The sequence below is a fragment of the Macaca thibetana genome, chromosome 20 (genome assembly GCF_024542745.1).
Source record: "Macaca thibetana thibetana isolate TM-01 chromosome 20, ASM2454274v1, whole genome shotgun sequence".
Taxonomy (NCBI): Eukaryota; Metazoa; Chordata; class Mammalia; order Primates; family Cercopithecidae; genus Macaca; species Macaca thibetana.
Window position 1 is genome coordinate 44,402,708 of NC_065597.1, and position 21,747 is coordinate 44,424,454.

General features: G+C 38.4%; 1 protein-coding gene across 4 annotated transcripts in view; it reads right to left on the reverse strand.

Annotated features, from left to right (window-relative positions):
* PHKB (phosphorylase kinase regulatory subunit beta) overlaps positions 1 to 21,747 on the reverse strand; it is a 237,259-nt gene that overhangs the window by 38,601 nt on the left and 176,911 nt on the right. For all 4 annotated transcript variants that reach the window (XM_050773864.1, XM_050773863.1, XM_050773865.1 and 1 more), the window contains 6 exons: positions 12,210 to 12,265; positions 11,612 to 11,705; positions 6,214 to 6,297; positions 5,669 to 5,773; positions 4,240 to 4,322; positions 3,945 to 4,035 (listed from right to left, as the gene is read on the reverse strand). In XM_050773864.1, coding sequence (XP_050629821.1) covers positions 3,945 to 4,035; positions 4,240 to 4,322; positions 5,669 to 5,773; positions 6,214 to 6,297; positions 11,612 to 11,705; positions 12,210 to 12,265 — 513 coding nt within the window. The remainder of the gene's footprint in view (positions 1 to 3,944; positions 4,036 to 4,239; positions 4,323 to 5,668; positions 5,774 to 6,213; positions 6,298 to 11,611; positions 11,706 to 12,209; positions 12,266 to 21,747) is intronic.

Sequence of the window (21,747 nt, forward strand, 5' to 3'; positions counted from 1 at the left end):
TTCTAACTTTAAAACGCTATGCTGTGCTTGACATTAAAAGAAAATAAAAAGAAAAGGAGAAACCTTCAATTTATTAACTTGAGAGAAAATCACCGCATTTTGCACTGTCTTTATAATTTGTCTATGACTCTTCAAATAAAATGAAAACTTTACACAACATGGCAGAATATTAAACTTCAAAGTAAAGTAAAATTATTTTCAACTCAAAGTCATCACAAAACTAAGAAATTGTCAACATTAGGGGCTAAAACTGATAGCTTATGATATGTCCAAAATAAAAGCTTGAAAGTATTTTGATTTCTTCTTAAAATAAACATCTTTTAAAATTAAGTCATTTAATCCACTTGAAATGTATTTTGGTGTATGAAGTGAGTTGATACTCTAACTTGCTTAATTTTCCCCAAACTATATATTAAATAATCTATACATCCACCATTAATTCATTGTTTCCTTGATCACATATTATTTTAAGTTCTTGTGTGTATACTGGGGTGTTTTTCTGAGTTACCTATCCTCTGCCATCAATTATAGTGAATAAGTACTACACTGTTTCACTGACCTCAATTTTGGTGACCGAATTTTTCATTTAGAATTTCTATTTGATTCTTTTTAAATATACTATTGAAGTTTCTAATAAAATTCTCCAACTTGTTATCTAATTTCTTAAACACATTGATCATAGTTATTTTGACGTCTATGTCTGATAACTCTAATATCTGAACCAATGTAGGTGGCTCTCTGTTGTTGATCACTCCTAGCATGCCTGATAATTTTGAATGAAAGACAGACATTGTACATATTTGTAGAAATACTTTGAGGTTCTGGATGTTATCCACTACCCTTTGTGAGGAGTGAACTATTTCTGATTCCCTTTTACTCAAAGGTATAGCTTTTCAAGAGGGTCATCTGAAAGTCTGAAGTATTTACTGAAATCCCTCTTCCCTGGTGGGCCCTTAACCATATGAAATTGCCAAAAGCTCTACTCCACTGAAATGACCATGATTATAATGAACTAGTAGACTAATTTAGGAGGTACTCACATTTTTGTAACAGTCTTTTTATCCAAGGATATGGTATAGCCCATCATTTATTCAAATCTTATATTTCTCTTCAAGATTATCTAGGTCTTTTTTCTTTTCCATATAGGCCCACTTATTTCTTAAAAGGAATAGAAAAATGCCTAGCTACATCTTGGAATGGAAGGGATATTTCAGTATAAAATCAAAAGTAGATTTCTGGTTAATATGACCAAGATATATATTTAACTCCTGTTTTTCCTAAAATCCGTCAAATAATAGTGGAAAAAAATGTTTAAGGTATAAACCCACTAAGGTATAAATCCATTAGGACAAAGAGAACAGGAAAGAGCCTCAGGACCCTGAGACCCAGACACTGCTGGGATTCACGGACATTCCACGTAGGAAGACTGGGTCCAAAAGTTCCTTTCCATTCCCTGAACGCTTAGGGAGTTACTATCTGCTTTCAGCTCCCTGAGTTTTGAGAGACAAAAGGCTTTTTCTCTGGTTAAAAACACTGTACTCAAGAGTATAAGACACAGTGGAGAGCAGGAGATACAAGGATTAAACAGTGGATTTGGTTGAAGACTGCATACTTCACAGTGGGATCCCTGGTTTCCTTCCTTCACCCTGCTCTCAGGATATGGAAACAAAGTGTATGTCCTTTGGTCATGATGTTAGAGATGTACTTTCTGGGTAGACTGAAAAGCCTTAGAGAAAAGAATTCCAGATATTGGCATCTGAGGCTTTCTACAACAAAAAGGAGCTTTTGCCATCAGATCACCTTGTAAGTGAATTCATCAAGAATCTTTCTCCTAAACACAGGAAGAAACATAAAAAAAAAAAAAAAGCTCAATATCACTAAGCATCAGAGAAATGCAAATCAAAGCCACAATGAGGTTGGGTGCAGTGGCTTATGCCTGTAATCCTAGCACTTCGGGAGGCAGAGGCAGGAGGATCACTTGAGCCCAGGAGTTTGAGACCAGCCTGGGCAACACAGCAAGACCCTGTCTCTACAAAAAACTAAAAAATTAGTCAGGCATGGCGGCATGTACCTGTAGTCCCAGCTACTTGGGAGGCTGAGGTGGGAGGGTCCCTTGAGCTTGGGTGGTTGAGGGAACAGTGAGCTGTGCACTCTACTGCACTCCAGCCTGGGTGACAGAGCGAGACCCTGTCTTACAAACAAACCAACAAACAAAGAAATACACACACAAAAAAACAACTCACAGTGAGACACCATCTCACACTAGTCAGAATGGCTAGTATTAAAAAGTCAAAAGACAATAGATGCTGGTGAGGCTGTAGAGAAAAGGGAATGCTTATACACTGTTTGGTGGGAATGTCAATTAGTTTAGCCACTGTGGAAAACAGTTTGGAGATTTCTCAGAGAACTTAAAACAGAACTACCATTCAACCCAGCGAATCCTAATACTGGGGCAGTATTAAAAAAAAAAAAAAAAAAAAAAAAAGACCACTAGAGCAGGGAGGGAGGAAGGAGGGCCAGGAATGAAAAACTATTGGGAACTGTGCTTAGAACCTGGATGATGAGACCACTTACACCCCAAATCTCAGCATCATGCATATACCCAGGTATATGTATCCCGCTGAATCAAAAACAAAAGCTGAAATAGTAACAAAAGAAAAAGAGAATCTTTGTACCCAAGCACACAGCTTCCTCTGAACTTTTTACTCCTTCACTTTTAAAAATTAATAAATAGCTAAAGAATACTGGACATCTGACAAATCCCTCCAACATGAAAGACTGAGGGAAAAACCTCTGAAAAGTCATAATGCAGAGGAAAGGAAAATTGAAGAAGAAGAAAAAACCTCTAGGTTATATCCTCAGAAAAGATAAAATATGACGTCCATGAAATATCCATAGGACAGGATACTACGAAAAATGAAAATTTAAAACATGATAGCCAACATGCAAAACTCAGTAGAAGAACTGCAAGATAAAAATCAAAGAAATTGCCTCAGGAGGCGTTACAAAAAGACAAAGCAACAGAAAACAAAGGAAAAAAGATAAATGCCTAGGTGAAAATCAAGTATGCAAAATACAATCACCAGTGAATGAGCATGCAAACATGCCATTTATAACACTATATAGGTCTTTCTTTATAAACTTTCCTCTTTCTTATTTAATATTGAGCACCTACTATGTGAAAGAGCCCATGGAATAATCATTATTATTTTACAGAAATAAATTATATAAGCCTATATAATAGACTGCAATCTTAGTAGTTAAAGGTCACGAAAGCATGTTGAAGAATAGAAGTATGTTTGCATCTGGATGATTTTGTAGAGCTGCTCTTAAAGTCTGGTAAGACCTCAGAGCCCAGTAACCCTGAAAGAAGGAAGGATATTCCAGGCAGAGAAAATGGTGTGAGCAGAGGGACAGAACCCCACAAAATTCAAGACACAGTAGTTATTGTATTGGCTGAAGCACAAAGAGTGTTTAGTAGGAGAGAACTGTGGACAGAGAGGCTGTTATGACCAACAGTGAACCAAAGAATGTTTCTGTAATTTAGGAGCTGTGAAGATAATGCTGTGAAGTTCTGAACAGAACAAGGTTTATTTCCAGGTTGGATGTTAGTATAAAGCAGGAAAAAGAGCACTGGACCAACAGTCAGCCAGTCTGCCCCTAAAAGCCCAAGGTTATAAAGCAGGTCACTTCACCACTATGGACCTAGCTTTTAGAGATGAGCTACTGAAGTTAAAATTCTGCACAGGAAATCGCTGCAAGTGTTTAAGCATCTTACTTCGTGGGATCAGATAAACTGGAAAGGTGACAATAGGAATAGGAAGATAGGTAGAGAATAAAACCTTAAGACAAAAACCTTAAATGAGAACATATATTAAGAAACATAGCTGTATTGTAGATTAACTGTCCTGAAAATAGAAGCATACTGAAAATCAGAAGGCTACCTGTAGACGATCCACATGAACTTTGACTCCTCCAATTATTCCTTTTTTAAGGGCTGCCAGCATATCTAATATGGGGTTGAACCGGCTACCTCTAAAAAATATAAATAAACAAAATGTACAGATTAACATCAGAATGGTGAATTAATAATCTAATACTAAGTGCCCCTTATATATACAAAGTATTCTACCACCTACTAAGAAGTACACAAAAAAATCCAAGGAGGCCTTTCTTCCCAAGGGCTCACTGCGTTCATGGCAGTAAGACACTTGCACCTTACTTCTTGTATCAACCTACCTTATATTGTCTTCCCGGATGAGAACAAGGAAAAGTGGACGTCCGTGCATTTTCCAATATTGTTTAATGAACTGCAGTGCATTCTGTCAAAACAGAATGACACAGTATCTAAGACGAACAGGATGCTCAACCATGAGTGCCAAAGAGCCAACAAAATTCTTATGTAGCAAGACAGTTCACAATCCAACCCTGAAAAACTTAGACTACTCAGGTGTAGAAGTGCTCTAGCAGGTTCTCTGGGTACATGCAAGTTACGCTGAACACCTCTTGGAGTTCAGTGATTTAAAACTTCATTGTTAAAAGTAATCACACTACATTTGTTTTAATGGTTTTTTTCCTCTCTTTTAAAAAATTCTAATCTATTTATCTGTTTATTTATTTAGAGACTGCCAAGGCTGGTCTAGAATTCCTGGGCTCAAGTGATCCACCTGCCTCAGCCTCCCAAAGTGCTGGGATTACAGGTATGAGCCAACGTGCTTGGCCTCCTTTTTTTAAAAAGCCTAAAATGTACAGTTCAAGAATGGCCTCAGGGGGAACAATCATGCCAGCCATTCAGAAGATTAACTCACTTCATATTACTAGGGATTTATATTACAGCAGGTGGAGAAGACTGGACTGAATTTATACAGACCATTAGCAATGTAGAGGCAGTTCTTTATTTGACTAACTATCTATCTATCTATCTATCTATCTATCTATCTATCTGTCAATCAATCAGTCATCTCAAAGACTTAAATATAATCATCATCATCACATCAAAAACTTATATAATACTTCACCATATGCCAGGCACTATTCTTAGTACTTTAAATATATTAACTCATTTAATCCTCAGAACACCCCTTAATTATTATTCAGTTTTACAGATGGGAAAACGAGGCACAGAGGAGTTAAGTAACTTCCCCAAGAACACACAGCTGGCAAGTGGCATAGCCAAGATTTTAACGAATGCAGTCTGGCTCCAGATTTCATGCTTTAAATCATGATTCTAACCTTCTCTGCTCTGTAAACAGAAAAGGGAGTGAAGATTTTAACTCATGGAGTTATGACTTAGTTGAGGTTTTACTGGATATTCTTCATGAATAAAATTATTTTGCTAATTTACCTTTTGTTCAAAAAGAGATAAACTGTCATATGAACATATTTTTCAAAATAGGTCCCCCTGTTTTTCTGAATTGTATCTTTTCATTTCATTTGTAGAAAGGCACAATGAGCAGTCATACAACTGTATATAAGACAGAGGTCATCTATTATGCCAATGCTGCAAGTAATTTACACTCTCCAAAGCTATGCAGGTGGTTTTACTGTCATGCTTTACACTGTGTTAACCTAGTATCACAGATATCTGGGAGTACTCAATATAGTAACATATGATAAAATCAGTGGAAACAAAGTCATTCCATTTTTAAGAAAGGTGTTCCGAAGCTACCTTTATGTCATCTATCAGCAGGAAAACATCCTGAGACATGTAGAAATCACTTAGGTCGAAAATAATCGGGTAACAAACCACAGTCTTTCCTAAAATGCGATAAATCTGTAAGGGAAAAAGTTTTAAAACAAATAACTAAAGAACATACCAAAGGCAAAGGTGCAGTACTATAAGTCTCAATAAAAATAAAAACTGATGTTTAATTCTGAATAAGCACATAAATTAATAGCTTGTGACATCCATATAATATTTAAAAATTTTAGTTTCTTGATTGAATCAGTATACTAATAAACTTAAAGCAGTCTACCTCAAATATGATAGAAAAAGTCTGTGAGTAAATATCATTATGATTAGATATTTTACAAAGCTTAGATAAGACTTCCACGATATTATGCAAAATAAGATTTACTAGCAGAAAATAATACTTCAGATAAGTAGTCTGAATACATAATGAAAATGAAAAAGGATGCATAGCAGGTCAAACACCATTTCAGTATGTGGTATTAGAATCCCAAAACTACTTTTTGAGGACATTTCATGAGTACCTTTGATGTACCGAGGCAGCCAATGGGCCTATCTGGCCTTCCGGAGAGTCCTAACTTTTCGTTGATACCCAGGTGGAAATAAGCCTGTAAGACACAAGTTTGTAAGTTAGAGTCAGGTAAGAATCCATGTCACTTTCTTGACCCTGAGTATTGCCCTGTTAATTTTTGATCTTTCCAGAGAGAAAGAAGCTAGGGAACCCTAATCCAAAAACTTGTAGGAAGACAAGCTAGCCAAAGATGTTAGCTTAGATTTTGGATTACTGAGAGATTTGAGAGCAAAACTTTTGCAGATCTACTTAGCAACATTCTTAAATTTGATATTGTTCTTACACTGCTATAAATGTACAACGTGCATGGCTCTGATTCGTAAAAGAACACAAAGAGGCTAAGGCTTCCTGTATCATTAAAAAAATCTAATTGTTTAACATTTTTAAAACTAGGCCCATAATCTCCTACTAAATTTCCACCTTCAAGTATTTCCCACCAAAATGAAAATGTCTTCATTGATTTTTTCTGATTATATACATTTTATGAAATATTCAAACCATACACTCAAAGTGAATGTTCCTGTTTATTTTCACAATCCCTTTTGCAACAACTATTTCTCTGGTATATGCTGAAAGGAGTATAGTTTATTGTATGATCCCTAAGGGGCACCAAGAGTATAGATAGGGTTAAAGACTCTTAAAAGTACATCAATAAATATATACTCATATTATACACATGTCAATATGTGTGTATATTTCCATAAATGGGTTCATATAACATATATTCTGTGTCCCATTTTTTAAACTTAATATTGTGGTATTCCAGTTTCAAGATGTTAAAATGGGCCAGGTGCGGTGGCTAGCGCCTGTAATCCAAGCATTTTGGGAGGCTGAGGTGGGCAGATCACGAGGTCAGGAGATCGAGACCATCTTGGCTAACACAGTGAAACGCCATCTCTACTAAAAATACAAAAAATTAGCTGGGCATGGCGGCGGGTGCCTAGTAGTCCCAGCTACTAGGGAGGCTGAGGCAGGAGAATGGCGCGAACCCAGGAGGTGGAGCTTGCAGTGAGCTGAGATCGTGCCACTGCACTCCAGCCTGGGCGACAGAGCAAGACTCCGTCTCAAACAAACAAACAAACAAACAAACAAGATGTTAAAATGAGTCTATACTTTTTCTGTACATTTCTATGTTGAAATGATTGAAGAAATATTAAAATTGAGGGGGAAAGCTGGCCACAGTGGCTCATGCCTGTAATCCCAGCACTTTGGGAGGCCGAGGCGGGTGGATCACCTGAGGTCAGGAGTTCAAGACCTGCCTGGCTGACATGGTGAAACCCAGTCTCTACTAATAATACAAAAATTAGCTGGGCGTGGTAGCACACGCTATAATCCTAGCTACTAGGGAGGCTGAGGCAGAAGAACTGCCTGAGCCCAGGAGGCAGAGGTTGCAGTGAACTGAGATGGTGCCACTGCACTCCAGTCTGGGTGACAAGAGTGAAACTCCATCTCAAAAATAAATATATAAATAAATAAAAACTGAGGGGGAAAAGTCTGCAGAAGTATTACAAAATAGGGAAGGGTGACACAGTGGAACAGAAACTTCTAGAATTTCTAGAAGGTTAAAAACAGTCTTGGAATGAATTAAGAGTTAATCAGTGTCAGAGCTGAGCACTTAATCTAATCAAGAAGCCCCTTTACCTTTTTTAACTCCTATCTCCTGATAAAGGTAGCTCCCATTTTTTTTGTTATTTTAAAAATAATTCAATAAACATGTTTGGACAGTGTGTCATTATATCTGCAGGATAATTTCCTAGACTTGCTGGATCAAAGAGAATACATTATCTTTGAAATATAATGTGAGGTTGGTCACCCTCTAGAAATAATGTACCAATTTACACTGGTATTAACTGTGTACAGGCCTTGCCACCTTCTTGGGTCAAAATAATATTTTGTTTTTTCTTTTAAACTACTATATTAAAATATTTTGTGGTTCAGCATTTTCTAATATATTTAATGACTATTTGTATGTTTTGTAACTTTTTTCATTTGTTCCCTTTTCTATGGGGGAATTTGGCATCCTTTTTTGTTTTAAGAAATCTTGGTATATTAAGAGTATTGCCCCTTAAATCAAATACTTTGCCCAGTTTGCTCCTCTTCAGTGTTGTTATGAAATGTGAGAATGACTGCACAGTAGGTGGAATCTCATTTCAACATGTGGTATTTCAATATAAACATTTTTCTACTAGGAAATTTCACAAGCACCTTTGATATGCCAGGCTGTTTGCTATATTTAGTTATACAGTATTTGTCAATCATTTCCTCAATGGCTTTTTGGCATTGGTATCATTCTAAAAATGGACTTCCCCTCCCAACAGCTAAAACATATTCTCGTATTTTTTATTCTAGTGCTTTTATATTTTAAAAATTTTAAAAGTTTTCAATTTTTGATCTGTCTGCAATTTATTTTTACATTTAATGAGAGAAATAAATCTAACCGATATTTTCCTAAATGGAAAATTAAACCAACTATCTCTACACAATCTAGTGATTGTGATTTGGACCGATTTCACATAATAACTTCATTGTATACAAAATTAGTGGTGTTGCCAGAGCTTTCTGTTCACTGACATAGTGCACACATCTATGTGAGAGTTGGGTTTGTATCTCTTTCTCCTTTCGACTTGTACATTCCTATAGAACAGCAGCCCAAGTTGGCACTGTGCCTAGTATGTAGCTGGTGCTCAGGAAATACTTGATAGATGAATGAGGGAGCAACTGAATATTCTCCTGAGCCACACGTGCTGTGAATATTGATTCTGGAATAGCAGTGATTTTAGACAAAGTCAACTGGCCAGAAACGGTGCTTTATAAGCATTATGTTGATAGCTGCACTGAAACCACAGCACATAACACTAGATGCAGCCCCCTTTACCTCATATATTAATAGTTTCAAATTTTCAGAAATAAATGTATAGTAAAATGTGTTGATCTAGGTGGGTTTCCTTTAAATACTACTCTTTGTTACAGTAAAATTATTCTCCTTAACTTTCTGAACCATGGTACGGCAGGTCTGTGACTATTTAGTGCTCCCCACATTCCAGGGTGCATATAACACTGCCCCCATGTTGTACACATTCATAACATTTAGTGCACCGAAAGACATAGTAGTGACCAAACTACCCAGAAATACAGAAGTACTTCATACTAGGACTGTACCATAGAGCAGATTTCTGTATTCCGATCCCCATGAAGCAAATCACACTACAGTCATCACATCATGAATATTAACCACATGCTGTGTAAAAACCCTGCTCTCAGCTGTCTGCCTTCACATCCTCTTCAGTGGGCTGAGGGAGGGAGTGGCTTCTCAGAAGAAAGGGAGCAACCGCTAGCATAAGAATATGTGCATCAGCTAAGATTTGAGGGAACACCTTTACTTTGAAAAGGCAGACTTATAAGGAGCAGAATACTAGGCAATATATCTTAGAGGATGAATTCCAAAGAGTAGCTACTTAGGAACACAGACGCTACAGCTACAACCAAAAACAATCTTCCATCTCAACACATGCACAGGAAGGTCGGCTCTTGCTCACAAGTCTGTCTTTTTAGCCACACGACACCAAAATTGCAAGTCATTTGTTAACACCATCTTTAAAACAAGATATAAAATACGCCACAAACTGTTTTAAGTCTTCACTTGCTCTGTAACAGAAGGCCTTCTACTGCCTCTGATTCCACAAGCACTTTGTATGAACATCTATTATAACAGTTATCAAAGTGAACCGTAATTCACTGTTTTTTTTCTGTCAAATCAGTAAACTCAGAGGTCACTGAGAACAGGGACAAAGTCATTTCATCTGAGTGTCCTACACAGTGCTCTGCATATAGCATGTGTTTGTTGCTGAATGAATGAATATCACATTCAAGTTATTTGCTCTCCATGTTAGCCTTTTAAATCTTGATTGCATGTTGTCTGGTAGGATATAAACTCACCTATTATTAAAATAAGTTGCTAATATTAATTAGACTAGAAAAAACAGATTTGGGTTAATTTGTTTTAAGAGTATGTTTATCAAAGAATAAGCTTTGTTGGCGTTCTCTAGAGCTTTCAGCAGGAGAGCATAAAAGTGTATTAGCAGCCGACAGCCTGCAGCTAAATACTAAGAGCACAGCGTGGGAGCCTTAGATTTTGGCATCCTTCCCTCTCCTTCCATGTTGCTTCCAATCCTTGCCTTGTAACATTATGTACATCTGGGTACGAGTTTAAATTGTTACCTACTCTAGGGATCCTTGTATTTTCAGCTTTATCTCTTGGCAGGGTGGCGGTGGTTAAATTTATTAGAGAAGGTGTAAGGACTCTCCAAGAGCTGGTGCTCTTGGCGACCTGACACCCAGGTTCTGGTTTGTGTTGCCTAATGTCAAGATCCAGCCCTGATACCAGAGTCCTGCATTTTCTCATGTAATATGTACCTTTCTTCTCTAAGCCTTCATTTTTGTGTCATAGCAACACGACTTTGACTACAACTATTTATGTTAAGCTAATAAACTTAATCATGTCCTCTTGAGATATACTGTTATAAAGACTTCTACACACTGAGCAGTTTGTTCTTATGTTGTTTTTAACAATTACTAAATAAAAATGGCAGTTTATAAATAAGTAGTCGGTGGGAGTCAACAATATCCTGTCTCTAATGAGCAAGAATATTCACAAGCATAGGCAGTAACAGATCCATCTACAGAGCAGTACATGCAAAAGGCCTCAAACGTTACCTTTTAATTCCATCCCAAATACGTATGGAACTACATCAATGATACATACAGATGTTACTTTTACTTTATAATTGCTTTGAGACCCAGCAAACCAAAGGGGCTGAAATTACTTCAGACACCAAACAGGAAGGCAAGAGAAAAAAGGAAAGTAGTAAATATCAAAAATATTTAGGTATGATAAAGTTTTCTTTTAAACAAACCTTCTCACATCTAAATATTTTTTGATAATCAAAGACGAAAAAATCAAAGATAAAAGGAAAAAATCAAATCAAAATGTAAAAATACATTTTGATAAAAGAGAAAAAAAATCAAATCAAAATATAAGATAATTTTATTTCTATTAAAATTAAGACTAACTTGTTGTTTAACTGCTCATCCTAGGTTAGTAATAGAGTTCAGAAAGAAGTAGAAATCAACAAGACCTATAAACATAATGTATACACACACACACAGAGTGCAAAGTTTTTTTAGTAACAATGTCCACTAAAGTGGAATTCTCAATTTAATTATTAGCTTTTGGATTACTGGTCCTATATCAGAATCAGATTTTAACTGTGTGACTTGTCTATAAACTAAGTCCAGCCATCAAGCTCTAGTACCTCTACAAAGTAAGGAAAGTAAAAGGCAGAATCACTTACTTTCACAAGCTCTTGCTGAGGCCATATCTGAATGGGTTCTACTTGTTGAGGAGTTTGAGTTTGAATACCATATGTGTTCAGAAAAACTTGAAGTCTAAAGATCATAGGGAAAAAAAGAGATGTTTTTAGAAAACACATTTACAGTTTAGGAAGCAGTGAAGGAGGAGGGTAAAAGGGAACATGCTAACTTGGAGGGCATTATTAATTTGTTAGTATTAGCAATTTGCCATCTGCACTAGACTTCAGAGGCCCTTATGGATCCTCCACGAAGCATCAGATGGAAACATGAGGGGCTGGCAGGGAGGGTAAGCACTGATTTTGGTAATCCCATGTGTTTGCACGAATTTCTCAAAACTACAACCCAGGCAACACTGGCACTGGTCACAGTCTTTAATATTCACAACTAAAACAAAATTATTTTTAAACATGAAAAGAATAATATGTTGGCCATTTAAAGTGACATTAATGATATCCCTGAAAGCCTGTAAAGGAGTTTCTGAAGTTAATATCTTCTACCATACTCGATATTGTAAACACAAAGCAATCATTTCCCCTTCCCTCCCCACAAAAAAACACACCACCCACTTGGATTTCATACCTTTGGCTTTCTGCTATAAGTGCCACATGAACTACCAAATCATTTTCCAGTGGGCCCTGTAATGTAGAATAAGGGAGGGGGAAAACATTTTAAAAGATCTGGTCATCATCAGCTACAATGAGAATCAAGGACAATATTAACCATCTCTAAGCAGTTCATTAAAACGATGGGCACTAGCTGGCTCTCAGCGGCCACCTTTCTTTCCTTGCTCGCCACTGCCTACTAATCAATTTGATGGTGTAGACAGAGTAATGGAACACCAAGGAATGGAAAGCCATAAACCTCATCACTACCACAGGGGCTAGCCTGTCAGGGCTATTTTGAATGATGCATAAGAGTAGTTTGGGGACTGAGAGTCATTTTCCATCATTTAACTCTAAAGGGAAGAGGAGGACTAAAAATAAAAACCCAATTTATGTATTCTCTGTAAAAAAAAAAAAAAAAGACCGTGAGTTAAAATTGTTCATCTGACATCTTAACCACATATGAGGTTATTCCCTTTCTTGTTAGCCAATTTTCCTTTGGCACCTTCTACATCTAAATAGCTTTATTCTAATAGATAATTCTTATAATAGATCATGAACTACCCAGTTGACTATTAATTAACATTATGTTCATTAAATACAAGCTGTTGGACTTAATAGTTCTAATCAAAGGTAGTGTTGGATATTTGCTACTCATTTTTTGTGTGATAAAGATTCACCATAACGTGTATTATACATGTTAAATTGAACCCAATTTTGGAACCTGTATATAATTAACAGAGAACATTAAGAAGCACCAATAAATTGTAGTATTAGGGAGCTCTGAAAATACTGATCAAACATAACTCTTTCATAGTAATGAATCCAACAGTCCCAATAATATGCTGTAAAACATTTGATTTATCATCAATCAGTTCCTCTCTATGGTATTCAATATGCCACTGAAATTTATGTATGATGGAAGGCAAGAAACACCGGCATACATATATCAGCAGTAAATACCATACAATCAAAGGGATGGTTCCCAGAATCATCGTGAAAGTGCCACTTCAGGCAGACTTTCATTGGATTTAAATGAATGTGTAAGAGAAAATGTGATTCAACAATCCAACAAAAACAAATACCCATTTAAAATTTTATAAATTCTGTTTTTACTTGATAAAGACCTTACAATTAAATGTTTCTCAAAAGGATGAGAAAAAACTTAAGTTTTCAAAGCCTCATCAAGATTTCTAACAACAAATGAAAAAATTAAGCTCTCTTTCTCTTGGATGAGATCTAGTATTTACTGCTTTAAAAGGAAGAGTAACCTTAGAATAGGCCATTATGTACAATCTTCAGGACAGTTATGGGATTCTTAAATAAAAAGCAAATGAAAACATACTAGAATACAGATGATATTTCAATAACAATAAATAAGGCAACTTATAGATTGTGATTGGCAAACTGGAATCTTCTTTTTGAATCATAGGTCTGTTTAGGATATTGTTTCCACTTGTGTAACAGAGTACTCAGGTCTAAAATGGTCACTATACATGTTGAATCATACTGGGCATCTAATTAGGGCACTATTACAGGGCTGAAGAGCTCTTTCATTGTAAAAACTAAGCATTTCAGATAGTCTGGTTCACAAACCATCTACCACAATGAGCTTGGACTTAGAACTGCAGCCCAAGTGGGACGCTTTGCCCCATTCACCACTGACAGAAAGAATTCAACTCGGACAGCCCCACTCCTAAAACTCTTCCTTTCACTGCCAAAGTTGAAACCATCTGTTCTGTTTTTACCATTTTCCTCAAACCACCACCATTGGTTGGTTTGTTTGTTTGTTTGTTTCAGACAGGTTTTCACTCTGTTGCCCAGGCTGGATTGTAGTGGTGTGATCCTGGCTCACTGCAGCCTAGACCTCCTGGGCTCAGGTGATCCTCCTGTCTCAGCCTCTCAAGTAGGTGGGACTACAGGTGAGCACCACCACACCTGACTAATTTTTATATATATTTTTTAGAGACAGATTTCACCGTATTGCCAAGGCTGTTCCTGAACTCCTGGGCTCAAGCGATCTGCCCACATTGACCTCCCAAAGCGTTGGGATTAGAGGTGTGAGCCACTGCATCCAGCAAACCACCACCACTGTTGTTCAAAACCCATGAAGTCTCTTTGACAATTTCCTAATAGTAATTAATACCTTCTTTTCTGAATGGCATTTTTCCTAATAATATTGTAATACTTTCTGCTCATAGGTCACAGACAAACACACGCACACACACACACACATATATACACATACTCAAGCCCTGTGTGGTACTAGTAATCTTCATTTTACAGACATTTGTTGACTCATTCATCTGACCAAGAGGACACTAATCCACAAGACTCCATGTTAGAATATGAATATGATCCAATATCTCTCCTTGAGGAGTTCAGTCTACTAGGAGAGATGGATAACAGATACGTTTTCACACACGTGTTTACTATCACATAAAAGTATTTTACCGGTATCTTTCTTTGGCAGATCTACCTCATTAAAAAAAAAGTGACTGCAGGACATGACATTCTGTGGATATACCATACTTTATTTTTAAAATGTTTATGTTGATGGACATTTAAATGGTTTCCAATTTTTCATTTCTACAGAGAATATAATAATTGTCCCTATCTCACAAAACTGCTGAAGATTTAGGGAGAGAACAAAGTGCTAAGCACAGTATTTCACACAAAAACACTCAATAAAGGGTACTAATTCTTGCTGTAGTTGCACATTTGCTTATTGTTATCTTCACACCTATCCTTGGACAGCTGCTGCCCTCCTCCTTGTCTAGATTTGCTATAATGCCTATGTTGCCCTAGATCCCATTGGCTTCCACCATTCTAAGACATTTGGATTATCCATCATCCTATCTTTTTATATGGCTAGTTCTTCCCCAAATGATTCTGAACGTCTTTTTAAAGACATCCTCAGGTGACTTAACACCTTCTTTAATGCTATGGTCTGAATGTGTATGTTCCTCCGGAAATTCAGGTTGAAATTTTAACCCCAAAGGTGATGGTATTGGCAAGGGATAAGGGGCTGGGGAATGGAGAGGGGTGCTTTGGGAGGTAATTAGGTCATGAGGGCAGAACCCTCATGAGCATGACTGGTATCCTTATAAAACAGGCCCTGCACCCTTTCCATCATGTGAGGACACAAGGAGAAGGCACCATTTATGAACCAGAGAGCAGGCCCACACCAGACACTCAATCTACCAGCACCGTGGTCTTGGATCACCCAGCTTTTAGAACTGCGAGAAATAAATTTCTGATGTTGATATGCTACCCAGTTTATGGTATTTTGTTATAGCAACCTGAACAAACTAAGACACTTAGCTACTACCCATTTTTTTTCCTTTCATTTCTCAAACATAAGACTATAACTATGTCCTTACCTTTCTTGCCTCTGAACTTCTGCCCTCTACAATCTATCCTGCCCTGTCTTTGGAGATATATAATCCTAACACAAGTCTATGGTCACATATTCATTCTATTCATTCTCTTTCTCAAATCTCATCCACTCTAGTAGCTTTAAGCTATTATCTCTAAGTGTCATAGGATCCTTGGGGTGTCACTTTGCCAGCCAGAAACCTCTGTGGCCAGTGGAGCCTTCTACTTGAATATTGTCCACACCAACTGGGCTCGTTCCACCCACGTGGCCTGGTAGGCTGTGCTCAGCTTGCACTACCAGCCTGGATCCCACACTTGCCAAGGGTGAGCCAGGTGTGGGGTAGTGAGGGGTATGTGGGTGAGCAATGTGGTGAGCCGGGCAGAGGGGGGCGGTCCATGTTTCAGCCTTGTTTGTATTACAGCTCTTTCAGTCCTGTCATTTGGTGAGTCCCAAGTTCTTGTCCCATGTCCAGGAAGAATGAGGTACACAGACAACTAGAGGGTGAGCAAGGCAGAAAGGAGCTTTATTGAGTGACAGAATAGCTCTCAGTAGACCCAAAGTGGGTAGCTCCTTTCTGCATGCAGGTCATCCCAATGAGTCAAGTAGACCTGAAGACCTCAAGTGGGTAGCTCTTTCCTGCAGCTGGTAGTCCCTACGTCTGGCTGAGTCTGGGGGTTTTTATGGGCTCAGAAGGGAGGAAGTGCATGCTGATTGGTCCATGGGTGGCCATGGGTGGGCCTGGAAAAAGCACAAGTTCTCACTCTGGGCTGCAGACTCCACCCAGGGGTGGCAAACTGGCCCTCAGGCTTCAGGTAATTCCTGGTTTGAAGGTGGGGTTTCACCAGGGACCTGCCACACCTGCTGCCCAGGAGCCTGTTTGCTTCCTACCATCATCAACATGCTGTCCAGGGTGCCCAGGCTGTTTGTGCCAAGGGGCACCTGCAGGCCCACGACAAGCTGCCCTTAGCCCCACCGGCTTCCCTTCTGTGCTCAAAGCCCAGAGGGGGCTGAGGCAGCAGAGGGTTGGCATGTCAATGCTGCCCTGAGCATGTGCACACCCAGCTGTGTTGCATCAGCACCCAGGCTCAGTCACAACTTTGTTCCGTACTGCAGCAGGTGCCGGGTGTGGGGAGAGGCCAGGGAACGGGAGCAGGCACTTCTGAGCCCCCATGAGTACAAGGATGCCTGGGTCTGGATCTGCGGCTGGACAGCTGCAGCTGCACCTGAGAGCATAGGGCTCCTGCCCCACCAACTCAGTAGGGAGTAGGGCTCCTGCCTGCTCCCGGCCCCCTCTGGCTCCATGGAGTGTGCAGCCCTGGCCACACTGTAGCTGGTGTCCCTGCAGTGGCTGCTCTAGACAGGTTGCCGCCGCTATTATAAGCAGATGTTTCCATGTTTATATTTCTAGTCTTGACCTTTCTCTTAAGTTCTAGCTCCCACATTTTAAACTGTTTTCCGGACATTTTCTCTTGGCTATTTCCAAAGTTAATAGATCTAAAACTCGACTCCTCATCATCAACCCCACCTCCATCCCAAACAGGTTCTTATTCTTTAATCCTCATTCAATGGGTCACTCTAGCTCAGAACCTCAGAATCATCTTTGATGCCTCTCTTTTACGTAACCTCCATCTGCAATTAGTCACCAGAATCCTGTGAATCCATTCCTTCGCATAGTATTTTAAATGTTGTTTTCTTTGCATTTCCATAGCAATGTTCAGGATTTAAAAGTGGCAACAACAGCGAACACTTTACATAACTATACTCCATATGCTAGGAACTGTTTCAGTGCTTTATCAAACTATTATCCCATTTTACAGGTTTAAAACTGAGGCACAGAAGGTTTAAGCAATTTATCCAAGGACACAGACCTAGCGGAGCTAGAATTCAGACTCAGGCAGTCTGACTGCAGATTCTGTGTTCATAATCACTCACTTATCCTGCCTCTCAAAGAGCAGAAAGAAGGCAGACTTTAGATTGAAAGATCTACATACAAGTCCTATCTTGTCCCTTCCTCTAGCAATGATCCTGCTCATCTGATGGGTGCCTTAGATTACTGTGGACAAAATTGACCTGATCTCTATCCTTAAATCTACTAACTCCCAAAGCATTCCTTATCTCTATAAGGCCCCATATTATGAGCTCATTTGCTCTGGCCAAAAAATGTGTAAGTCATCCTAAATTCGTTTTTCCTTCAAAACCCATAACCAATAACAGCAAAAAACCCAAAACAAAACAACGACCAAAACTGAGAACACTTACTGAGAATCAGGTGGCTATATTAAATTATATACTCTTAAACATCCCTATTAGGTAGGTTACTATAATTATTCTCATCTACTGATGAGAAAACTGAGGCAAAGAGTGGTTAAAAAACTTACCCAACATCATAAGCTAATATATACAGCTATTAAGTGGCCACATGGAGATTCAAACATGTGCAATCCAATCTACTTCTTATCCATTATAGTATACTGTCTGCCTCTGTGACGTGCTGCTAATTCACCAAGTCATCACATTGGCTCTACCTCCAAAATATGTCTCAAACATACCACTTCTCTCCTTCTCCACTGCTAATACCACCCTACTTAAAGTAACCATGATCTTTTACTTGGTCAACTAACTGGTCTACTTACCTCAGTCTTAAACCCCATTCCACCCATTCACAGCAGTCCATCCTGAAAACAGTAATTAAAAAGTGTAAATCAGATCATCTCACTACTACTACACCCCACCCACACATGCACATGCATATGCACACTCTGCCTAAAACTCTCCAGTAACTTCCTGTAGAATGAGAACAAAACTGCTTATCAGGCCCAAGAGGCCCTCCATAATCTAGCTCTGGCACGCTTGCCTCTTCTTTCTTATTCTCTCTTCTCTTCTTCACCAAGTTTTAGCCACCCTGGGTCCTCTCTGTCCCTTGAACATGCCAACTATGTTCCCATCAAGTGCACTGGTTACAGCTGTCTGGTATGTTTTCTCCTCCAGGTTGCAGAACGAATGCTCTCTGGTCATACAGGTCTCAACCATCATCCTTGCCACACAGGGCTCTTCTCTCCACCATGGCCAAAGTTGTTCTCCTCAGGCATCTCCAACCCCAGTCTACCACTTTACCTTATTTTGTCTGCCTCATAGTACCTGTCCGATACAGAAATTATATCATTTATTGTTATTCATTCCCTTCAGAAAGTAACTCCCTGAGAGCAGGGAACTTGATCTAGCTGGTCTACTGCCACCTCCCCATGCATGGAACATAGTAGTTATCCTTACTATTTGATGAATGACTGCCAGGGCAAGTTTCTCAATTCTTTGCTTATATGTAAAATGGGAAAAATATTTACAGTGCCTACCACAAAAGGAGAGGATCAAACAAAAGAGGGCAAGTAAAATATTTGCAAACTTTGATCTGTTACACAATGATACTTATACTATTATTTGCTGTGTCACTTAACCTCAATAAGCCTCAGTTTCCTCATCTATAAATTGGGAATAATAAAAATATCTATTTCCTAGGTTTATGAGAATAATACATAATATATAAGCATTTAACACTGGCATAAAGTAAGTGTCCAAAAAATATTAGCCATCTATCAATGCCAGTAACATAATCACAACCCTGGGTCACTGCAATAGGCTTCCTCAGCTTTCTGCTCCACACCTGCCTTTGCCCGTTGTCTGTGCTTTATGGTCAGGTTCATTTTCTTGTATCAATGATTTGCACAAAGGAGGTGGTCAAAAAATATTTCTTGAATGCATGAAGAAAGGGAAGAGAGAAGAGTTAGTAAACAGATATAGTTATGCAATATTTAGGATATTACCACTCTACCCCAAAACTAATGTTTCCCAAATAAAGCCCAAACTTCTCGAGGACTTTTACAACTCAGGGATGACCTACTGTTTCCTGTTGGTCTCCCATCTGTTTTAGAGCACTCCATCAAAAAACAGTTCACTCATGTCCATCTCACGTTTCTGTCCACTGTCCCTTTACATTGGGACTGCTCTCTCCATTCTTTTATCTATGCAGATCCTGACTCACTCTTTTACACTAGTCTCCTCCCAAACTCCCCCAAACATCAGGGTATCCAAATATCTTTTGTCCTACTAGAAATAGCTGGCACTGCCTGTATGAGACACTTGGCACGAGTCTTGGACCACCTCATGCCATGCCTTTGAAAGTGTTATTTAGCTTTTAGAATGTCTATGAGTGGTCTGTGAAACTACAGGGGCCCCTCATGCTTACTTTTCTCACTTAGGATGTAGGCAATACCTCATACTAAAAGAAAAGCAATTGTTATTCATTTGATGGTCTGGAGGAAGAACTTTTTTTTTTTTTAGTATTGCTGGTTACATTCATTAGCAATACACAAATATTCCCTTGAGAATACCCAACAAATGTTTGCAAATCTAAACAAGGATATTTTTAACAAAAGAAAAAAATCAGTAAAATGTACACATTTATATACACTATAAAAGAGTGTACACATCAGAGTAACAATATGACTGAGGACCAAAACCCTGTAGTGAGAAACAGTCTCATTCAAAATTTTCATTTCTATAAAGTCAGATTGTGTTTTTCTAACATTTTTTCATTGTAATAAAACCCCCACATAACCTAAATTTAACGTCTTAACCATTTTTAAGTGTACAGTGGAAAAGGAACTTTTATAGTATAACTTCTCTATAAGCTGGGCACTAACTATATTAATATTGCAACTCATCATGCTCAAAATTTAAAACTACAGTAATTAAGACACTGCAAGTCTACCTGTCTAGATTCTAGTTTTAAAATTACTCAAATCAGGTCAAAGTAGTAAAGCTAGGAGATCTGCAGCTGGGGGCTATAAATAAAACACTTTAAACTAACTTTCAAAGGGCACACAGAGAAAACTTAATGTGAATGCGCCCTAATAGTGTTCCTTTTCCTTGTTCTTTTTTTCTAATTTAATTTTTTCAATAGATAATTCATTCATAAGGTTCAAAAATTTAACAATTATGAAAAAGTTTTCAGTGACATGTCATTCCCATCTGGGGCCTTCATCCCCACAGTTCCCCTCCATCTAACAACCAGTCACTGCTATGATTATTTATGTCTTGCTCTACACTTTCCTCATGCCTACAACAGCAAATGCAAATATATATTCTTATTTTCTTACATTTCTACACAAAAGTTACTCTCAGCACCTTTTTCTAGTTAATAATTATATATCATGGAACTCTTTTCGTATATTAACACATAGAACACGTCCTCATTTTCACTCTGCTTGGTATTCCATTTTGTAGATGTACCATATGTATTAATGTCATCTTTACACTGTTTTAATCAATTAAGGCTAGTCAACCTTTTACACTAAAATCTCTGGAAATGGTTATGGTTATATAGTGGCACCATTAAATATCAAGTTTCAATTTTGCTTATGAGAGTAGAATAAGCACTCAAACTAAATCATTCAGAGGCATTGCTACCACTGGATTATGTGGGTAACTAGATGACTGTTATAAGAAAAAATCAGTAGGTTTGGGTTTGGGGAGGGGGCAGTGAGAACTGTCTGAGTCTTTTCTAGGAGGGTAACACAGAAGGAAGCACAGATGTCCATTTACAACATGTGGAAATACATGACAGCGTGTAGATAAGAGTTATCTCATGGGATTGCTGGGTCAAATGGTATTTCTGGTTCTAGATCCTTGAGGAATTGCCACACTGTCTTCCACGATGGTTGAACTAATTGTGGCATTGTTCACAATTGCAAAGACTTGGAACCAACCCAAATGCCCATCAATGATGGACCAGATAAAGAAAATGTGGCACATATACACCATGGAATACTATGCAGCCATAAAAAAGGATGAGTTCATGTCCCTCGCAGGGACATGGATGAAGCTGGAAACCACCATTCTCAGCAAACTAACAGAAGAACAGAAAACCAAAAACTGCATGTTTTCATTCATAAGTGGGAGTTGAACAATGAGAACAAATGGACACAGGGAGGGGAACATCACACACTGGGGCCTGTCGGGGTGTGGAAGGCTAGGGGAGGGATAGCATTGGGAGAAATACCTAATGTAGACGATGGGTTGATGGGTGCAGCAAACCACCATGGCACATGTATACCAATGTAACAAACCTGCACATTCTGCA